Source organism: Prionailurus bengalensis, chromosome E2 (genome assembly GCF_016509475.1).
Source record: "Prionailurus bengalensis isolate Pbe53 chromosome E2, Fcat_Pben_1.1_paternal_pri, whole genome shotgun sequence".
NCBI classification, from domain to species: Eukaryota; Metazoa; Chordata; class Mammalia; order Carnivora; family Felidae; genus Prionailurus; species Prionailurus bengalensis.
The window spans coordinates 58,158,807-58,175,939 of record NC_057352.1 but is presented as its reverse complement, the minus strand read 5'-3'; the positions used below and the strand labels follow the sequence as shown (position 1 = coordinate 58,175,939).

The window sequence follows — 17,133 nt, the reverse complement described above, 5'->3', positions numbered from 1 at the left end:
TCCCCTTCCTGAGATGCCAACGGGGGTGGAGCTTGGGGTCCTTGCGGTTTTGGTGGGGGGACGGCCCACCCCCAGGTCCCCAGACCCATCTCTGAGGCACAGGAGCCAAGGTTAGTAATCTGGGGCTCTGCCGGAACAAGTCCCCACAAACGAGGGTGGGGGGCGCTCAAGACAACAGGGGTTTCCTCTGTCCCACTTCCGGGGGCCTGAAGTCCAAACTCAAGGCGTCAGCAGAGCCACGCACCCTCCAAGGACCTAGGGGAGAACCCTCCCTGCCTCTTCCAGCTGCTGGTGGCTCCAGGTGTCCCTGTGGCCACATCACCCCCGTCTCTGCCTCCGTCCTGTTGTAGCCTTCTCTTCCTACAAGGACACTCGTCACTGCGTTCTGGGGCCCGCCCAGGTGATCCAGGACGATCTTGGCCTGAGAGCTCTGCTGGCCTCACATCTGCAGACGCTCTGCCCAAGCAAGGTCACGTTCACCAGTTCTGGGAATTGGCGCTTGGATACATCCTCTTAGTGGCCCCACTCGACACACTAGCGGGCTCGCCTCCGGCGGGTGTCCCCTAGCCAGGCTGCACCGGACGCGGTGCAGAGACCACGTCTCACTCCCGCTGCCTCCTCAGCACGAGCACAGGGCCCACAGTTGAAGGGGAAGGCCTTTTAGAAGCCCTCGTGAAATTATGTATTACTCATTTCAGCCAGAGGAAGGAAAGACAGAGCTAGGAGATCCCAGCAGGACGGGCCCTCTCTGGGACAGCTTAGAAGTTAAGACCGTGGGTTCTGATCACTGGACACCCCAGGCTTAAAGCCCAGCCGCTTTCTTAGAGGCCTGAGCCCCACAAAGTGGGGCTAACAACAACGTGAACCTCAGAGTGTTGTTGGGAGAAGGAGATGAATTAATGCGGGTAAAGCTCCGGGCATGGTACCTGGCACATTGTTGGGCCCAAAATGCTCCCCCAAAATTGGCATGTCAGAGAGATGTACAGGCCACCCCAAGAACTTAACAACGTAAGAATGGAAAACACTAGTTAAGAGAAATAGCCTTTGGCCAGGGCAGTTTTGGATCATGGAATACATCGCTCCGGAGAGACAGAGGCTTAGCATGAGGGAAGGAAGGAGAACCACAGGGAAGGAAGGGGAGAGAGGTGAGCACGTCACTGCCGTTGGCTGAGCTTCTGTGCCATTACCTAGTTTCTCCCAAATTTCCAGGACTCTCTACTTTGTTCCTTTGAGGATTCCAACCATCGACACCACAACTGTGAGCTTAAGGAATGAAATGCTTCTGGTGTTAAGTGTATTCTGTTTCCTAATGGTAACCAGGAGCAAATCCAAATATGCATTGTCATACTGACCTTTTCCTTAACCAATCGTCTTGGAATTTGGTCTCATTATTTTAGGGAAAACCTCTCCTTTCTCTACATCCCCTAATGAACTTTCAACTTTGTAAATATCTGCAAGCAAATAATAAAGGTAAATTGGAATCAGACAAGCCCTGCAATTAATCCAAAAGAAGAAAAATGAGAACAAAGTATCAAAGGAGATGTGAGACAAACTGAAAACAAAGAACAAGATGGCAGGTTTGACCTCAACTAATATTTATATTAAACGTAAATGGTCTAAACAATCCAACTGAAATGCAGAGGCTATCAGATTGTATGAAAAGGCAAGGCATGATGTGCTGTCTGCAAGAAACCAACTTGAGATACAAAGCCCCAGACAAGTTAAAGCAAAGGGAGGAAGGGGAGCCTGGGGGGCTCAGTCGGTTGGGCGTCCGACTTCGGCTCAGGTCACGATCTCGCGGTCTGTGAGTTCGAGCCCCGCGTCGGGCTCTGGGCTGACAGCTCGGAGCCTGGAGCCTGCTTCGGATTCTGGGGTCTCCCTCTCTCTGTTCCTCCCCCGCTCATGATCTGTCTCTCTCTCAAAAACAAATAAAGAATAATAAAAAAAAAAAAAACTTTTTTTAAAGCAAATACTGTAATACTGCCTTGCTGGGTTTACAGTGTGTATGGACCACAAGGGCACAAAGTTGAGGGGGGCAGGGGAGATAAATGGAAATGTACTGTTGCAATGTTCCTGCATGTTCCTGGAGTCATTCACTAGTAACCTCAACTAAGCTGCAGTAAATTAAAGATGCACAGTGAAATCCCCAGAACCACCCTGAACCATGATGGTGTTTTCCGTGGCCCCGGGGAAAAGCTTGTGAAATACACTAAGCAAAAAGTAGAGAAAAACAACATCATATCAGGGGTATAATCCTAAATACACAGGGGCACCTGGGTGGCCCAATCGGTTAAGTGTCCTGCCTCTGACTGCAGCTCGAGGTCACGATCTCGTGGTTCATGAATTCAAGCCCCAAGTCAGGCTCTGCATGGACAGTGTGGACTGGGATTCTCTCTCTCTCTCTCTTTCTCTGTCCCTCCCCCACTAGCTCACTCTCCTTCTCTCTCTCAAAATAAATAAATTAAAAAAAAACAACAACTATATACCGAAATCCTAAATATATAAAAGGAACATAAAAAGGCTAAAAAGAGGGGCACCTGGGTGGCTCAGTTAAGCGTCTGACTTCAGGTTGGGTCCTGATCTCACAGTTCATGAGTTTGAGCCCCACATCAGGCTCTGTGCTGACAGCTCGGAGCCTGGAGCCTGCTTCAGATTCTGGGTCTCCTTCTCTCTCTGGCCCTCCCCTGTTCATACTCTGTCTCTCCGTCTCTCTCAAAAATAAATAAAACATTAAAAAAAAAAAAAGGCCAAAAAGAAATACACGGTCACGTGAATGAGATTATGGAATCATTTCTTTCCCGCTGTTCCATGCCTGACAAAAACTGCTTACAGTGAGCATGTGTTGCTTTAGAGGGAGATGTGCAAAACAGGAAAATGGAAGAAAAATGAGTGGGAGGGAAGAGGAGGAAAAAACAAGAAGGGAGAGAGGAAGGGCCAGAGGGACCGAAGGGAGGCATGTGGCAGGGTGTCCCGCAGAGGGAGGACAGAGTGGCACGTGCAAGCCGGGAGCTCCCCTCCCCTCCCCGCCCCCCCAGGGCACCGTTCAACGTAGGCTGACGGCGACCTGCCAGGGCAGGGCATCCCGGGAACTTGCAGCAGCGGGACACCTACCCGTCCAACAGTCCGCACCCCTAGCTGCACCCTCTGGGCTCATCACGACCCAGGGCAAAGGGAGGCGGGCTGCCATGCCAGCTGTTCACTAACAGCAGCAACCCGATCGAGCCCTTGCAGCTGTGCAAGCCCCCCCACCCCCGCCCCTGCCGTGACCTGTTTCTGAGATTCATCAAAATGACGGAGTCGGGGAAATTTCTGGCCCTACCTCCTTAGAACCGGACCTCTCTGAGTCAGTGCTGCTGCCCAAGACCGGGCCGGGTCAGCGGAAGGGAAGGTTAAGAAGTTCCCCAGAGTGACGTGGTCTGGCTCCATCCGAAAAGGAGCCAACTCCGGTGTGTGTCCGGCTTCCCAGAATTCTTAATCAAGCTCAGCTGGCCTGCTGTGTTGACCTAGGGCGCGTCGGCGTTTTATTTTCTTCACTTATGCTAAGAGGCACCACGAAACGGGCACCGTGTTGGAGTCTTCGCCACGGCGCTTCCTTGCCGTGTGCCCTTGGGAAAGTCACTTCCCTTCTCTGGGCCCCACTCTTCCTGCCTCTCAATGAGGGTCGTGAGCACGATCTACCCCACAGGGCTGCGGGGCAGCTCCACGAGAGGACCGCGAAGCGCTTAGGACCCGGTGAGCGCCCGATGCGGAGCGTGCAAGTACGCGTTTAATGAGCGGTGGCACTCGCCGTGAGTATTAAAAATAGAGATTCTTGGCTGTGCGCGCATTCACTCCCTACATGAGTCACGCCCTGTGAGTGAACAGAAGGAAGGAAATAACAAAGACGAAAGGCAAAGGTCAATGACATTGGAAAGAGAAAATGAGAGAAAAGCAATGAAACCAGAAACTGGTACTTTAAAAAAGACCAATAAAACTGGACAGAATTCTAGCACGATTGACAAAAAAGGGGGGGGGGGGGAGGGGGAGAGACGGGGTGGGGGGTGGGGAGACACTCATGACCGATACCCTCACGGACACTAACAGGGTAATGTGAGAACACTTCAAGTATCTCTATGCACACAAACTCAACGATGCAGATGAATGGGAAAAATTCCCGATAAAGCACAGACGACCAGAACTCATCCAAGAGGAACCAGTCGCCCACGAGTCCTATTTCTTGGACTGTAGCTTAAAGAAATTGAACTTGTAGCTAAAGACAAGAAATCTTCAGGCCCAGATGGTTTTACTGGTGAATTCTCCCAAATATGTAAAGAAGAAACAACACCAATCGTGCACCAGTGTCTCCCAGAAAATGAAAGAGAAAGAAATCCTCGTCAATTGATGTCGTGAGACCAGTATTATTCTGACGCCCAAACCATACGAAAACAGGACAATGTACACACCCGTGTGCATCATGAACACAGACACAAAACTCTTCAACACATATTAGCAAACTGAATCCAGCATTACATAAAAAATAGAATCTACCGTGACCAAATGGTGTTTATCCCAGGAGTGCAAGGCTGGCAACGTATTAGAAAAGGAAAAATCAATCGACATACTCCATCGTATGAACAGACTAAAGAAGAAAACACACGATCATATCAATATTGGTGCAGAACAAAAAAAAAGAAAAAAAAATTGGTGCAGAACAGCATTTGACAAAATTCAACACCCGTTCATGATAAAAACGCGCAGAAAGCAGAGAGCAGGGAACTTCCTTAATGTGACTAAGGACGTCTACAAAAATTCCTTAGTTAGCATATACCTGATTATACCTGATGGAAAGAGACCAAGTGACCTCCCGTAGATTCGGAAACAACACACACACACACACACACACACACACACACACACACACTCTTACCATTCCTAAGCTACATTTTACTGGAAGGCCCAGCCAGCGAGATATTGCAAGAAAAAGAAACAGACTAGAACAGAAGAAACAGAACTGTCCCCGTTTGCATACACCACTGTCCAAGTAGAGAATTTTAAGGAACGTGTAAAAGCAGCTGATTGAAATGAGTTGAGCCAAGTCTCAGGACACAAGGCCAACAAAGTTCAATCCTATCTCAAAAATAACGCCACCTACGATTGCTCCTCCATAATGAAACACTTAGGTATAAATCTAAATTTAAACATGATTGGTAGGTTTCCTGAAAGCACCCATGGAAGAAATCAAAGGCCTAAATAAACGGAGAGGTACGGTGCTTATGGACTGGAAGATTCGACGTCACTAAGTTGCAGATTCTCCCCAAATTGATCTCTAGGTCTTGACACATCACCAAAGAAAATTCCAGCACAGTTTTTGTAGACAGAGGCAAGCTGAAAGTAAAGCCAATGGGGAAAGCAAAGGACCCAGAAGAGAGAAAATACTTGTGAGAAAGAGGAAGGTTGAACTTGCTCTGCACCTGTGCAATCTGCCCTCCCTCTGGGCTCTCCCACCCCCCACCCTACCCTCCACCCGCCATCCCACCCCCACCCCCCCCCACCCCCCGCCCTCCGGCTCTTATGCACAGTCTGCCCTCCCTCTGGCCTCTCCCACCCCCCACCCTACCCTCCACCCGCCATCCCACCCCCACCCCCCCACCCCCCCCCCCCGCCCTCCGGCTCTTATGCACAGTCTGCCCTCCCTCTGGGCTCTCCCACCCCCCACCCTACCCTCCACCCGCCATCCCACCCCCACCCCCCCACCCCCCGCCCTCCGGCTCTTATGCACAGTCTGCCCTCCCTCTGGGCTCTCCCACCCCCCACCCTACCCTCCACCCGCCATCCCACCCCCACCCCCCCACCCCCCGCCCTCCGGCTCTTATGCACAGTCTGCCCTCCCTCTGGGCTCTCCCACCCCTCCTCTTGTGCTGGGACCGGAGCGCACGCTGTTGCTTCCCTCCCAGTCCCGGGCCCTGGGCCCAGCGTCCTCCCATTGACTGTGACTTCATCAAAATGGGTGAAATTCTCACCTCCTTTCACTTCTGATCTCCCCGCAACTACAAGCCAATCACGGCCCTGGGCTGGTGCTCAGTAACGGTTTGAAGAATGAATAAATCCAACTGAAGCTGCCCCAAGACCTGATTCTGGTGATGGTTAACAGTGGACTCAGGGCGAGTATTTCTGGGCAGGGGGCCGGAGGCGGGTGGGGAAGGCTGTTTTGTGAATGCGGAGGTCTGCTAGATCAGCGACCCCCAGACCCCATCTGCACCAGCACAAATCCCCAGGAGAGGTCTCCCTCCTTAGCCGTTTACAACCGTTTACAGCCCTCCGAGCGGACTGGCAAAGCCCCTACAGACCTAGTTATTAAGTATCAACTGGGATTCAGGCTGGAACCATCCCGGGTTTGGAAAATGTTTTTCAGATTTATTTTCCAAGTGTTTCATGAAACCCCAAAGAGATTTTTCCCAGGCCTATTTTCCCCAGAAGCTGGAAACCCGTCAGTATTTGAAGGAGAACTTAATCCTTAGGTTTAGCCTTTTGTTTGTGCTGAGCTCACCCCAACGGAACGGCACACGACGCCCGGGGGCTCGCACACCCCGCGTCTGAAACGTGCAATTAGACACTTGCCCTCCGGGCGCCCGCCGGGAGCCTCACGGCCCTTCTCAGACCAGCACTGAAGTCCAAGCAGGCACACGCTTGGCAGACGTGTCCCCGATTACTGGACTCAAAAGAAGCCCCCCGGGTCGCGACGAAACCAAACTGCACGTCCTGGGGAACCAGGACCCTCGGTCTTCGGGAAGGGGACAGGAGGGGCTCCGGCTGGCCTGGCCTGCCAACTCCGGCTGGAAGACACAGAGAGAGGGTCAAAGCATTTTTAAGCTTCCAAAAGTAAAAAACACCCATCGTAGAAACCTCGGGATACACGTACGGATAGGTGCTAGCCAGCAACCTACAAAGACGAGCACTGGGGATGCTTTTAGACGAGGGTATTTGCTCTCGGGGCTCCGCCCTGGCCTTCGGGGACGGGCTCTGAAGGTGGCAAACGTGTCACGGGAAGGTGCGGTGGGGCTGCATGGACGTCGGCCCTTGGACCCCTGGGAAAGCTTCAGGCCGGACACGGGCGGGGCTGTCCTCCCGGTGGCCAGCCTCGTCCCTCACACCAATCCCATCCAGAAAAACGGGAAACCGCTCTCTGCCCGTCCCACAGAGGCCGTGACATCGGGGTGGGAGCAAGCCGGAGGAGACGGGGTGTGCCACGATGGGCGGAACGGGGCGGCTCTGCCCAGCCCCGCGAGCTCACCTTCATTTTCCTTGTTTTCACCTGGGACTCACGCGCTCCCCCTCTGCTCCAAGAGTCTGGGAGCATCAGGAGGACCGCGGGGGAGGACTCAGCGGGACCTGTTTCGCCTGGCGTTTGACTACGCGGCGCGCCTTCGATCGATGCTTTCAGGGCATTTTCAACCATGAGAGTTGATCACTTTGAGGGTAACGTGGGAGTCGATGCGGCATTACTAAAATACTGGCAGGCTCCGGCCCTATTTCTGTGACCTTAAACCTCCCTACTGTGAATTCTAACACGAGGGGACTCTGAGCCCGCCGAAAGGACCGCGCTAACCCTGCAGCGCGTTTACGACCGTGACGGGAGCGCCTCGACCGGCGTCCTCTCTCCTCGCTGGTAGTCTCGGAAGAATGGGTGACAGTGTCTGCTGATGTGCACTGGAGGGTCACCCCAGGACCTTGCACTTGCCCTCCCGAGCCCCCCACCCCCCGCCCCAGAGAAACAGACACGCACGTACACCAGAAGAGGACTGCCTTAGCTTCACGCGGCCCCTCCATCAGCAACAGAGTCACCAACACACTGTGGCCCTCCCACGTGGCTCATTTCAGAGAACTAACCCTGAGTAAAAGAAAACATTCAGAGTGCGTGGAATAGAATAGCATTTACGTGAAGGCCCAAACGGTCAAAGCTGTCCACCGTGGCAGTCCCCAACCTAGGGTGACTTGGGCCATGCAGGGAGGTATGCTGGCCTGTCACGACCCGAAGGGCTGGAAGCCAGAACGCTAAGCCCCCTAGGACGCAAGGGAGGCCACCCCTCGCCACAGAGAATGACTGGCCCCAGATGCCCACGGCGCCGAGCGGAGTAACGTGGGGACCCCGGGGAGCTGCGAGGGCTCCCTACGTGTCCGTGGGTGTGTCGGTACCCAGCCACCCGTGGAGCAGCACACCCCCCATCCCTGCGCTCTGTCCGCTGGGTGCAAGCTGCCAGCCCAGCACGGCGCAGCCTGGCCATCGCCCCCACTTAAGTAGGACAGGGCGTCTCGGTCGATGAATTACTTTTACTCAAGTGAAATTAAAGGGTTGGGTTGCCGGGTCTCCCAAGTCAAACACAAACCATATGAACACGCAGACTCGCAGCAGCCGCTCTGTGCTCTTTCTCAATATTTTCCAAACCACCACCGTCGCAACATGTAAAAGCACAGAAGCCTCTAGAGTTTACGCTCCGCCTCCCCCCCCCCCCCCCACTCCGTGCCCAGCCCCGCCCCAAGGTTTTATTGCTTTGGCACCATCACTTCAGAGAGCTCATCATTTCCGTGAAAGGTGGGCAGGGCCGGGCCCACCCCTTCCTGCTCCACACCAGCCACAAACCTACACGGGGCCGTCAGCGCTGGTGGCTGTGCAAAGACGCAGTGGGGGTCATCTGCCCCGTGGGCCCCAGGGGTGGGGGCGGGGGGTCACTTCAGAAGAGCCGGCGTGCAGCTCAAGTTCTGAGCCATGACTTACTCCGGTCCCGTCGGGGGCAAGAGCGGGCTGGCGACCCCACGAGGAGGTCCCGCTGTGGCCACGGCTCCGGGAAGAACGCACCGAGACCCAGACCCAGGACGCAGAGAAGCCATCAGCCCCGCTCACTCTGGTTTTCTTCACGGGATTTTATTTTCCCTGTGATGCATTATTACCCCCGTCACCAGGACCGACCCCAACACACTGACAGAGATTCGGTTCGGAGAGAAAGACGCTCCGAAGGCACAGTAAAAAACGTGGGTTCTTCGGGCGCTGGCGACATAAACAGCCCAATGCCCCAAGAGAAAGGAGGCCACCGCGTGCTTGTAAACGACGGATGGGCTCTGGGGCCAACTGGACGGACACCTCCAGTCTCTAAAATGAGTCTCTAAGACGCAAACCATTCTCGGGTACTGAGACCTGCAGAATTCGAGCGAGCTCCGTCTCCAGGAGAAATGAGGCTGCTTCCTGCAGGGATGAGGGGGTTAGCGTTAACGAGGCTGATTCGGCGGCTGGTGGCGAACACGGCAGCCTGGCACAGAGACCCGCAGACTCGTCAGCACCCCGAGGCGCCCCCGGGCCCACGCCCCTCCCGGCCTCCTCACTCGCACCCTCTCTCCTCCCCCTGCGCCTCCGCTCCCCTCCCGCAGCCTCACCCCTTCTGTGCCCTTAACTGGTCCCAGGACAGAATTAAAGCACATTTTTTTTTTTTTTTTAAAGCACATTTTAAAGTGTGTGCTGTGGTTACTGAATGAGAGGTGTGCCTTCTTGTTGTGAGTGTTGAGTTGAGGATCTTTATTTATTTGAAAACAAATCTTCGGTTGTTCCCAATCTTAGGTCGGACTCATCTTTGGTTTATTTTTCCTGTGTTCTAGTGACTTTGATTTTTTTTTTTTTTTTTAAGCCCCATTAGAGCTGTAAAGAAGAGTAGACATTAAAAAGACACAAGGCGAGGGGCGTCTGGGTGGTGCAGTCGGTTAAGCGTCCGACTTCAGCCAGGTCACGATCTCGCGGTCTGGGAGTTCGAGCCCCGTGTCAGGCTCTGGGCTGATGGCTCGGAGCCTGGAGCCTGTTTCCGATTCTGTGTCTCCCTCTCTCTCTGCCCCTCCCCCGTTCATGCTCTGTCTCTCTCTGTCCCAGAAATAAATAAACGTTGAAAAAAAAAAATTAAAAAAAAAAAAAGACACAAGGCGAGGGGCGCCTGGGGGGCTCAGTCGGTTGAGCGTCCGACTTCGGCTCAGGTCATGATCTCACGGCTCCTGGGTTCGAGCCCCGCGTCGGGCTCTGTGCTGACAGCTCGGAGCCTGGAGCCTGCTTCCGATCCTGTGTCTCCCTCTCTCTCTGACCCTCCCCTGCTCATGCTCTGTCTCTCTCTGTCTCAAAAATAAATAAATGTTAAAAAAAAAGATTTTTTTTTAAATGAATAAATTTTTTTTTTTAATTTTTTTTTTCAACGTTTATTTATTTTTGGGACAGAGAGAGACAGAGCATGAACGGGGGAGGGGCAGAGAGAGAGGGAGACACAGAAGCGGAAACAGGCTCCAGGCTCTGATCCATCAGCCCAGAGCCCGACGCGGGGCTCGAACTCACGGACCGCGAGATCGTGACCTGGCTGAAGTCGGCTGCTTAACTGACTGCGCCACCCAGGCGCCCCTAAATGAATAAATATTAAAAAAAAAAAGTACTCAAGGGGTCACCAGAGGACCAAACGTCTGTACAGAAGCAGGCCTGGTCCCCACGAAGCCCTGTCTTAGCCACCAGCAACATCTTCAAAAGGAAAGGATCCAAGCCATAAGCCAAAGGAGAGTCAATGTCCCAAAGAGGGCAGAGGCAGGCAGGGCAGCTGGAGAAGGGAGCTGTAGGGGCGGCAAGCGGGAGCACCCAAGGGTAACCACAAAGGATGCCGCGGTGCCCTGCCGGTCCCGGCCCCCAGGGGTCACCGTCAGTAGTGCAGGTGGTGGCTCCGTCTGAGTCCGCTGCCCGCACTGGGAGGTGTGATCCCAGGTGGCGGCATGCGTCTGAAGCCATGGGAAATGGGGTGTCACCCTAGAAAGCACGTGTCACTCACTGCCAAGTTAATTCGCACTTTTCTGAAAGCGCATCAGACACTCTGTCACTGCGTCACCCGCCAGGGGGACCCACTCGCTGGCCTCGGACGTGAGGGCGGGTGTGTGCTGTTCCCAGCTGAGGCACCAACTTACTCGTCCCGGGCCTGAAGCTGCATGTGACAAGAACAAGCAGCACAGCAAATCCAGTCCTGCGGCTGTCAGAAGCCATCGGTACGTGGTCACCCAGGCAAAGAATGACCTGCAGATCGGCAGTGTGGAGGCGCAGCGCGGGGCCCCACCGACGTCAACAGGCACCGAGGGAGGACAGAGTCAATTCGCATATCAGCAAGTAAATCCACATCGTACACAAGAGGTTTTCAATCTTTTTTTTTTTTCTTTTGAGGCAGTGTGCGTGTGCAAGTGTGAGCAGGGGAGGGGCAGAGGGACAGGGAGAGAGTCCCAAGCAGGCTCCATGCCGAGCATGGAACCCGACACAGGGATCGATCTCACGGTTGTGAGATCACGCCCGGAGCTGAAATCGAGAGTCGGACGCTTAACCAACTGAGCCACCCAGGCGCCCATCACTCTTTTTTTAAAAGTGGAAGAGTAACTTTTTCTTACGTCACATGAAGAATCCCCAAATTCTCTAAAAATACACGAAGAGGTTTGCTTTCTTTGAAGGACAGGTGGGAAACCCAAGGGCAGTTCACCAGACCCAACCTCGGAATCCCTGGGTGATGCCGAACCCAGAAAACCACGCAGACGGCGGCACAACACAGACCAAAACTCACTCTGGAGGCGCTGAAATACTTAAAGAGGAGAAAAAAAAAAAGCCTGTATTAAAAAAAAACAAAAACACAGCGCTGAGGTTGACCGGTTCCCAAGGATATGTCGGCTGTGCCGAGAACAACGTGAACGCTCCCCAAGGTCCGTCCGGGAACTCTGCAAAAGCACACACACAGGCTTGCGTTTCGTTGGTTTCATGCAGAATAAACAAAGCCACCCTAATATTTTACTTGTTAGAAAACACACAAGAAACTTTGCCAACAAATAAACGGCAAGCGCTTCAAGAGTCAACCATGAGTAAGCGGGGCTCGCAAACAGAACATCAACACGATCACTCGGCGTGGAGTCCTAAGGTCAAAAGCGTCAGGACCTTGAATGCGGTTCTCTCCCCCCACCCCGCCCCTCCGCCCGCTTGTGCAGGTGCGCGTGCACGCTCCCCCTCTCTCAAAGTAAAGATATAAACTCAAAAAAAATAAAATAAAAAATACATAAAAAGCTTAAGCTCATTACTTGCTGGTTGTCTCCAAGGCAAGGTCACCTGATAAAACCCTCTTGTGTTCAGCAAATCAGGGCTTGTTAGCCAGTGATCTCAGCCACAATCAGGGTGCAGGAGACACAACCAGGTCTGAGGAACAAAACGTGTGTAACAGGGAGACATGGGCAGTACGCGCCGTCCGGGGGAAGCCCCTGCTCAACGCACAGCGACGCGTCCTTCCCGTGGGAGCGGGGGCGCCAGACCAGAGACCGAGCGACTGCCTGACGGGGCCCAATGCGTGTTGGCTGGTTCATCGTTTGCTCCTTAAAAGAACAAACGTCACCGTGTGGGTGACGGGCTGTGAAGCGAATGTCCTTTTCCCAAGGAAATACATTTTTCTCCAAAAGATATAAGTAAGACGGGAATGGTTAGTTCAGAAGAGGAATACCCACACTTACGCAAACAATAAACGAATCCTTGGAAGCCTGCTGAAGAAAAGGCAGGCCTGCTTGGCGGTGTACTTGACTGGATTTCAATGAAAATCACCTCGGGGCGCCTGGGGGGGCTCAGTCGGTTGAGCGTCCGACTTCGGCTGAGGTCACGATCTCGCGGTTCATGAGTTCGAGCCCCGCATCGGGCTTTGTGCTGATGGCTCGGAGCCTGGAGCTGCTTCGAATTCTGTGTCTCCCTCTCTCTCTGCCCCTCCCTCACTTGCGTTCTGTCTCTGTCAAAAATAAATTAAAAAAAAAAAATTAAAAAAATACATTAATAAGTAATAAATGAAAATCACCTCACGTGTACAGCTGGCTGGGAACAGGTGGTTCTCCTGGACAGTTTTAGGGGCATGGTCTCCCTGGGGACAGTCACCGAGCCAGCGCAGTGACAGAAAAGATCCATCTCTTCCATCTGTCCTGATGGACCAAACAGACCATTAGACGGACGTGTCCTCAGCGGCACAACTTACTAACGGTGCAAGCTGGTCTGGAGGCTGTGCGGTGCGAAACCCGCGGGCCGACTGCGTTCATCCAAAGCGTCTGACTTTGACTGCAATCTCGGCCTCGTAACCAGGCATCCTGGCCAAGCGCAAACAGCCCGAGAGAGCGATAAACAGGAATTTCCGCTCAGAGAAAGGCGTAAGAGGGCGCGTGTGTTGATCACAAAGTTTCTGCTCGTGGTGCCCACGAGTCAGACCATGAGGATGCGACTGGTGATGCTGAGAAATGAGAGCAGGACGTTGCCACGAGCCACTCGGGCCGCTGGCCCGTGTACCATGTGGGACAACGAGAGGACCACCACTTCCGTTCTGAACGGAACCCGCTTTCTTGGCTGCTGGGCACACATTCCAAGCAGGTGAGTTTCGTGACATCGTTCCCTGTAGGAGAATGTCCACGTCTTGTTAGTGACCATTCACACATCAAAGACACACCTCCCTGTGATACGCTTCCCACGACCCCCCCCCCAGTACGCACAGAGGCTTAAGAGCCCCCTAGAAAGACGTGTCACATGCTGACAAAGGAAAATCACAGAATTAACGACCCTCACACCAAGGTTAACGGGCCAAGTTCGAAATGTAAATGACCTAAAACCAGGGAAACGGTCTACAAAACTTACGAGAACACTAACGTGGCAGCACTAAATACTGAACCCAGAGTTCAAAATCTGAAGAACACAGACCCCACGGCTAACAATCCACTTGGGACCCTGGAAAACGTTGGATTTGCTAGAACAACCTTGTTCTCTAACCAGGGACAACATGAGAACTCTTGATTCCGGGCTGACTTCTTACTCTGCATACTCTCCCTTGGTGAGTTTACACCTCTTTCGCTGGGTGTGCGGGTCCATTTTTAAGGGAAGGAAACTGGGAAGCTCCATCTGTGTCTCTCTCTCTCTCTCTCATACACACACACACACACACACACACACGCACACACACACACACAATCAGGGAAGGCAGGTGTTCTCTCTTTCCTACAGAGCTGGAGTCCATCTTCCAAACAAATGACATACGGACCCAAAGGCCAGGAGGAGCCCTTTGCTGGCCGTCGGACGGCTGTACCGGGAAGTCCGGTGTCCCCCGGGGAACAGCAACGTCAAGAACCCATCCTACACTGACTAAGACACCCAAGGCCCTGAGGGACCAACTCACTTCCACCGCGCTTGAGAGACAGACTGGAGACCTTCCAAAGTTCCGTGATACCTCGTGGTCACCTCCCAAAGATGTTGGGCTTGCGAAATCCGTACCTTAGCAGCGTAAAGACCATACAGAAACCCCCGAACGCTATTTGGGGGGACGTGGTCTCATCTAAACACACAGGAAAACAGGTCCCAGCAAGGCACTGTTTCACCTCCAGAGGCCTATGAAAAGGCATGCTCAGACCAGAGGGCCTCGTCCTTGAGAGGGCACTCAGTCTGACTCACAGGGGATGGGGACAGTCCGGCAACAGAGACCCTCACCCTGCTGGGGGGCACGGGCAGCAGTGGTCGGAAGCTGGTGTGCATCAGGACAGAGAAGCCATTCGCGAGCGAGGACATGACCTGGGTCACGGTATCACAGCACAGAGCTTGATGACAAGCTCTACGACACAGCTCCAGTTGGTCCCCGGCTGGGGCAGTGTTGGGGGGGGAGGGGGGGGTGGGTCACCTCCCCAGAGGGAATGTGGACTCCAAACACCATATGCTCCTGAGAAGGGTCTGTTTCTTTCTTTTTTTTTTTTTTTTAATTTTTTTTTTTTCAACGTTTATTTATTTTTGGGACAGAGAGAGACAGAGCATGAACGGGGGAGGGGCAGAGAGAGAGGGAGACACAGAATCGGAAACAGGCTCCAGGCTCTGAGCCATCAGCCCAGAGCCCGACGCGGGGCTCGAACTCCCGGACCGCGAGATCGTGACCTGGCTGAAGTCGGACGCTTAACCGACTGCGCCACCCAGGCGCCCCAAGAGAAGGGTCTGTTTCAATGAAAACCGAACCATAACTTGTAGGTCGGCCAAGCAAATCCAGATAGGGTGGCGACAGGTGAGTGGGCTAAGTGGACAGCGTTAGTCCCATGACCGTGAAAACTAAGCTCGGAGCCCGAGCGGCACACGGCTAGGCTCAGGACCACCGGCTGCCACAAGGAAGAGCTCGGGGGTGAGGCCGTGACCATGTAAGCTGGCTGGCTTGTCCGGGGATCCCGGTTCATTACCATGAATGGTCTGCACGGGCTGGAAGCGGGACACCACAGGCACGAGAGCCACTGCGGGTGGCCTGACCCCCACGTGAACTCTCCTCCATCTCTTCTGCCCGGGAAGGGCTTCCTGTCCCCAACCCAAGGGCGGTGTCCGAAGTGCTGCTAAGATGCCCCAGCAGCACGGTGTTCAGCCGTGTGTGACGTAAGCCCACTGCTCTGGGGATGCTGACTGCGCTGGGGACAGGAACGAGGAACGGAGGAGAGTCACATCCCTTTTCTGCTATCGGAAGATTCAAAAACTCCATCCCCCCAAATCGCTAGTTAGTGGCGTTGGCGACACTAAGCGGGCACGACCCGAGCCTTGGTTCGGCTGGCTGGAGGGCCCGCCGTGATTCTGGGGGAGCCCGCGGGCCCACGGGAGCGCCGGCGACCGGAAGTGGCGAGAGCAGTCAAAGAAACACCGTGCACAGCTTTAAACCAACTTTGTGATTTTTATTGGTGGGGGACAACTTCTGTAGTCCTAGAGATCACTAAACTGTGTACAATTAGAGACGCAGCATCACAGAAGAGCAGACGGCAGAATTGAACAGAGCGACTGAAGGAAAGATCCGTCGTCATGATTTTGCCCATTTTTCATTATGTGTACACAGAAGCATGAACGCAACGTGAAATCTTTTAATGGCAATAAAGTTTACAACCACCCACCTACGTGGGCTAACGTCTTAACTCCGGGTATCTGATCTGCAATGCATACACGTAAGCAGCTTTTCATCGCACGATTACTAACACGTATCTTTCCGGTGAGGAACCAGCAACTTATTTTTCGTATTTATGTTTCTTTTAGAAGTAAGAACTATGTCTCCTCTGATAACTGGCTCGTTTTTATCGTTTATCAAAAACTAGAGGGTGGGGAAGGAAAGTGTGACGGATTAAAAAATTTACTCCTTAAGGAAAGATAAAATTCATTTTCACAAATTTACAAGTGTCGCTGGTGCAGGATTTATTCTACTAAGCAATTAGACTGCGAATCGAATGCAAGTTCCCCCTTCTCACTCAGGAATCGGCATTATTTCAGAAACACGGGTTCTGTGTATTTTCTCAAATCGAGTGACGGTCTGTTTCAACCAAATGATTCGGATCTGGAAGGCAGGCGGCAACGTGAACTGTTGCGCACAAGCCCCGAGGCGTCTGCTCTCCGTTCTAGCCCGTTCTGCCAAGGACGAAGAGGCTCCCCCTAGAGAGCCACTAAAGACGGGAAGGAAGTCAGAGGGAGTCGGCGTCTGCAAGCGGGCGGCGGGCACACGGCGCGCAGGCGGCTACAGCAGGTCCACGCGGCGGTAATACAGGAGGTAGGCTGTGCGTTCGGCAGTGGGCTTCACCACCTGGTACTGGTTCACCACCTTGACCGTCTGGTCATCGATGCGCAGCCAGCCGTTCAGACCGATCTGGAAGACGTCCGTGGTGTAGTGGCCGCCCGTCGCGCTGCTGCCGTGATGGTAGACCACTGTAAGAGAGGCCCGGCGCCCGGTGAGACGGGCGGGGCGGGGCGGGGCGGGGCACGGCAGCCCGCCACGCCCCCCACGCGCGCCACGCCCCCCACGCGCGCCACGCCCCCCCACGCGCGCCACGCCCCCCACGCGCGCCACGCCCCCCACGCGCGCCAAGCCTGCCTGACCCCCCAAGAGCCACCTCGCGGGACACACCTTTCCGAGGCGCGTGGGGCAGAGATGCCACCACACAGAGCAACGTCATGTAATCCAAAACCCTCAGCGACGCGCGAGAAAGTCACACACGGACACCTTAACGACACACTCGGGACGTTCAAGGCCTCGCGGAGGAGTCGCCGGCCCGGCAGGGCTGTCCCACAAGCCAGCCCTCCGGGCGAGGACGGCCCACCGCTGAAGAGAG

The 17,133-nt window shown here is 54.0% G+C and overlaps 1 protein-coding gene across 1 annotated transcript in view; it reads right to left on the bottom strand.

Moving 5' to 3' along the window:
* Positions 1-15,692: 15,692 nt before the first annotated feature.
* The window catches only part of USP10 (ubiquitin specific peptidase 10), a 69,102-nt gene continuing 67,661 nt past the window's right edge, over positions 15,693-17,133 (bottom strand). Inside the window, exon 14 of the mRNA XM_043599792.1 lies at positions 15,693-16,729. Coding sequence (XP_043455727.1) covers positions 16,542-16,729 — 188 coding nt within the window. The 3' untranslated portion in view covers positions 15,693-16,541. The remainder of the gene's footprint in view (positions 16,730-17,133) is intronic.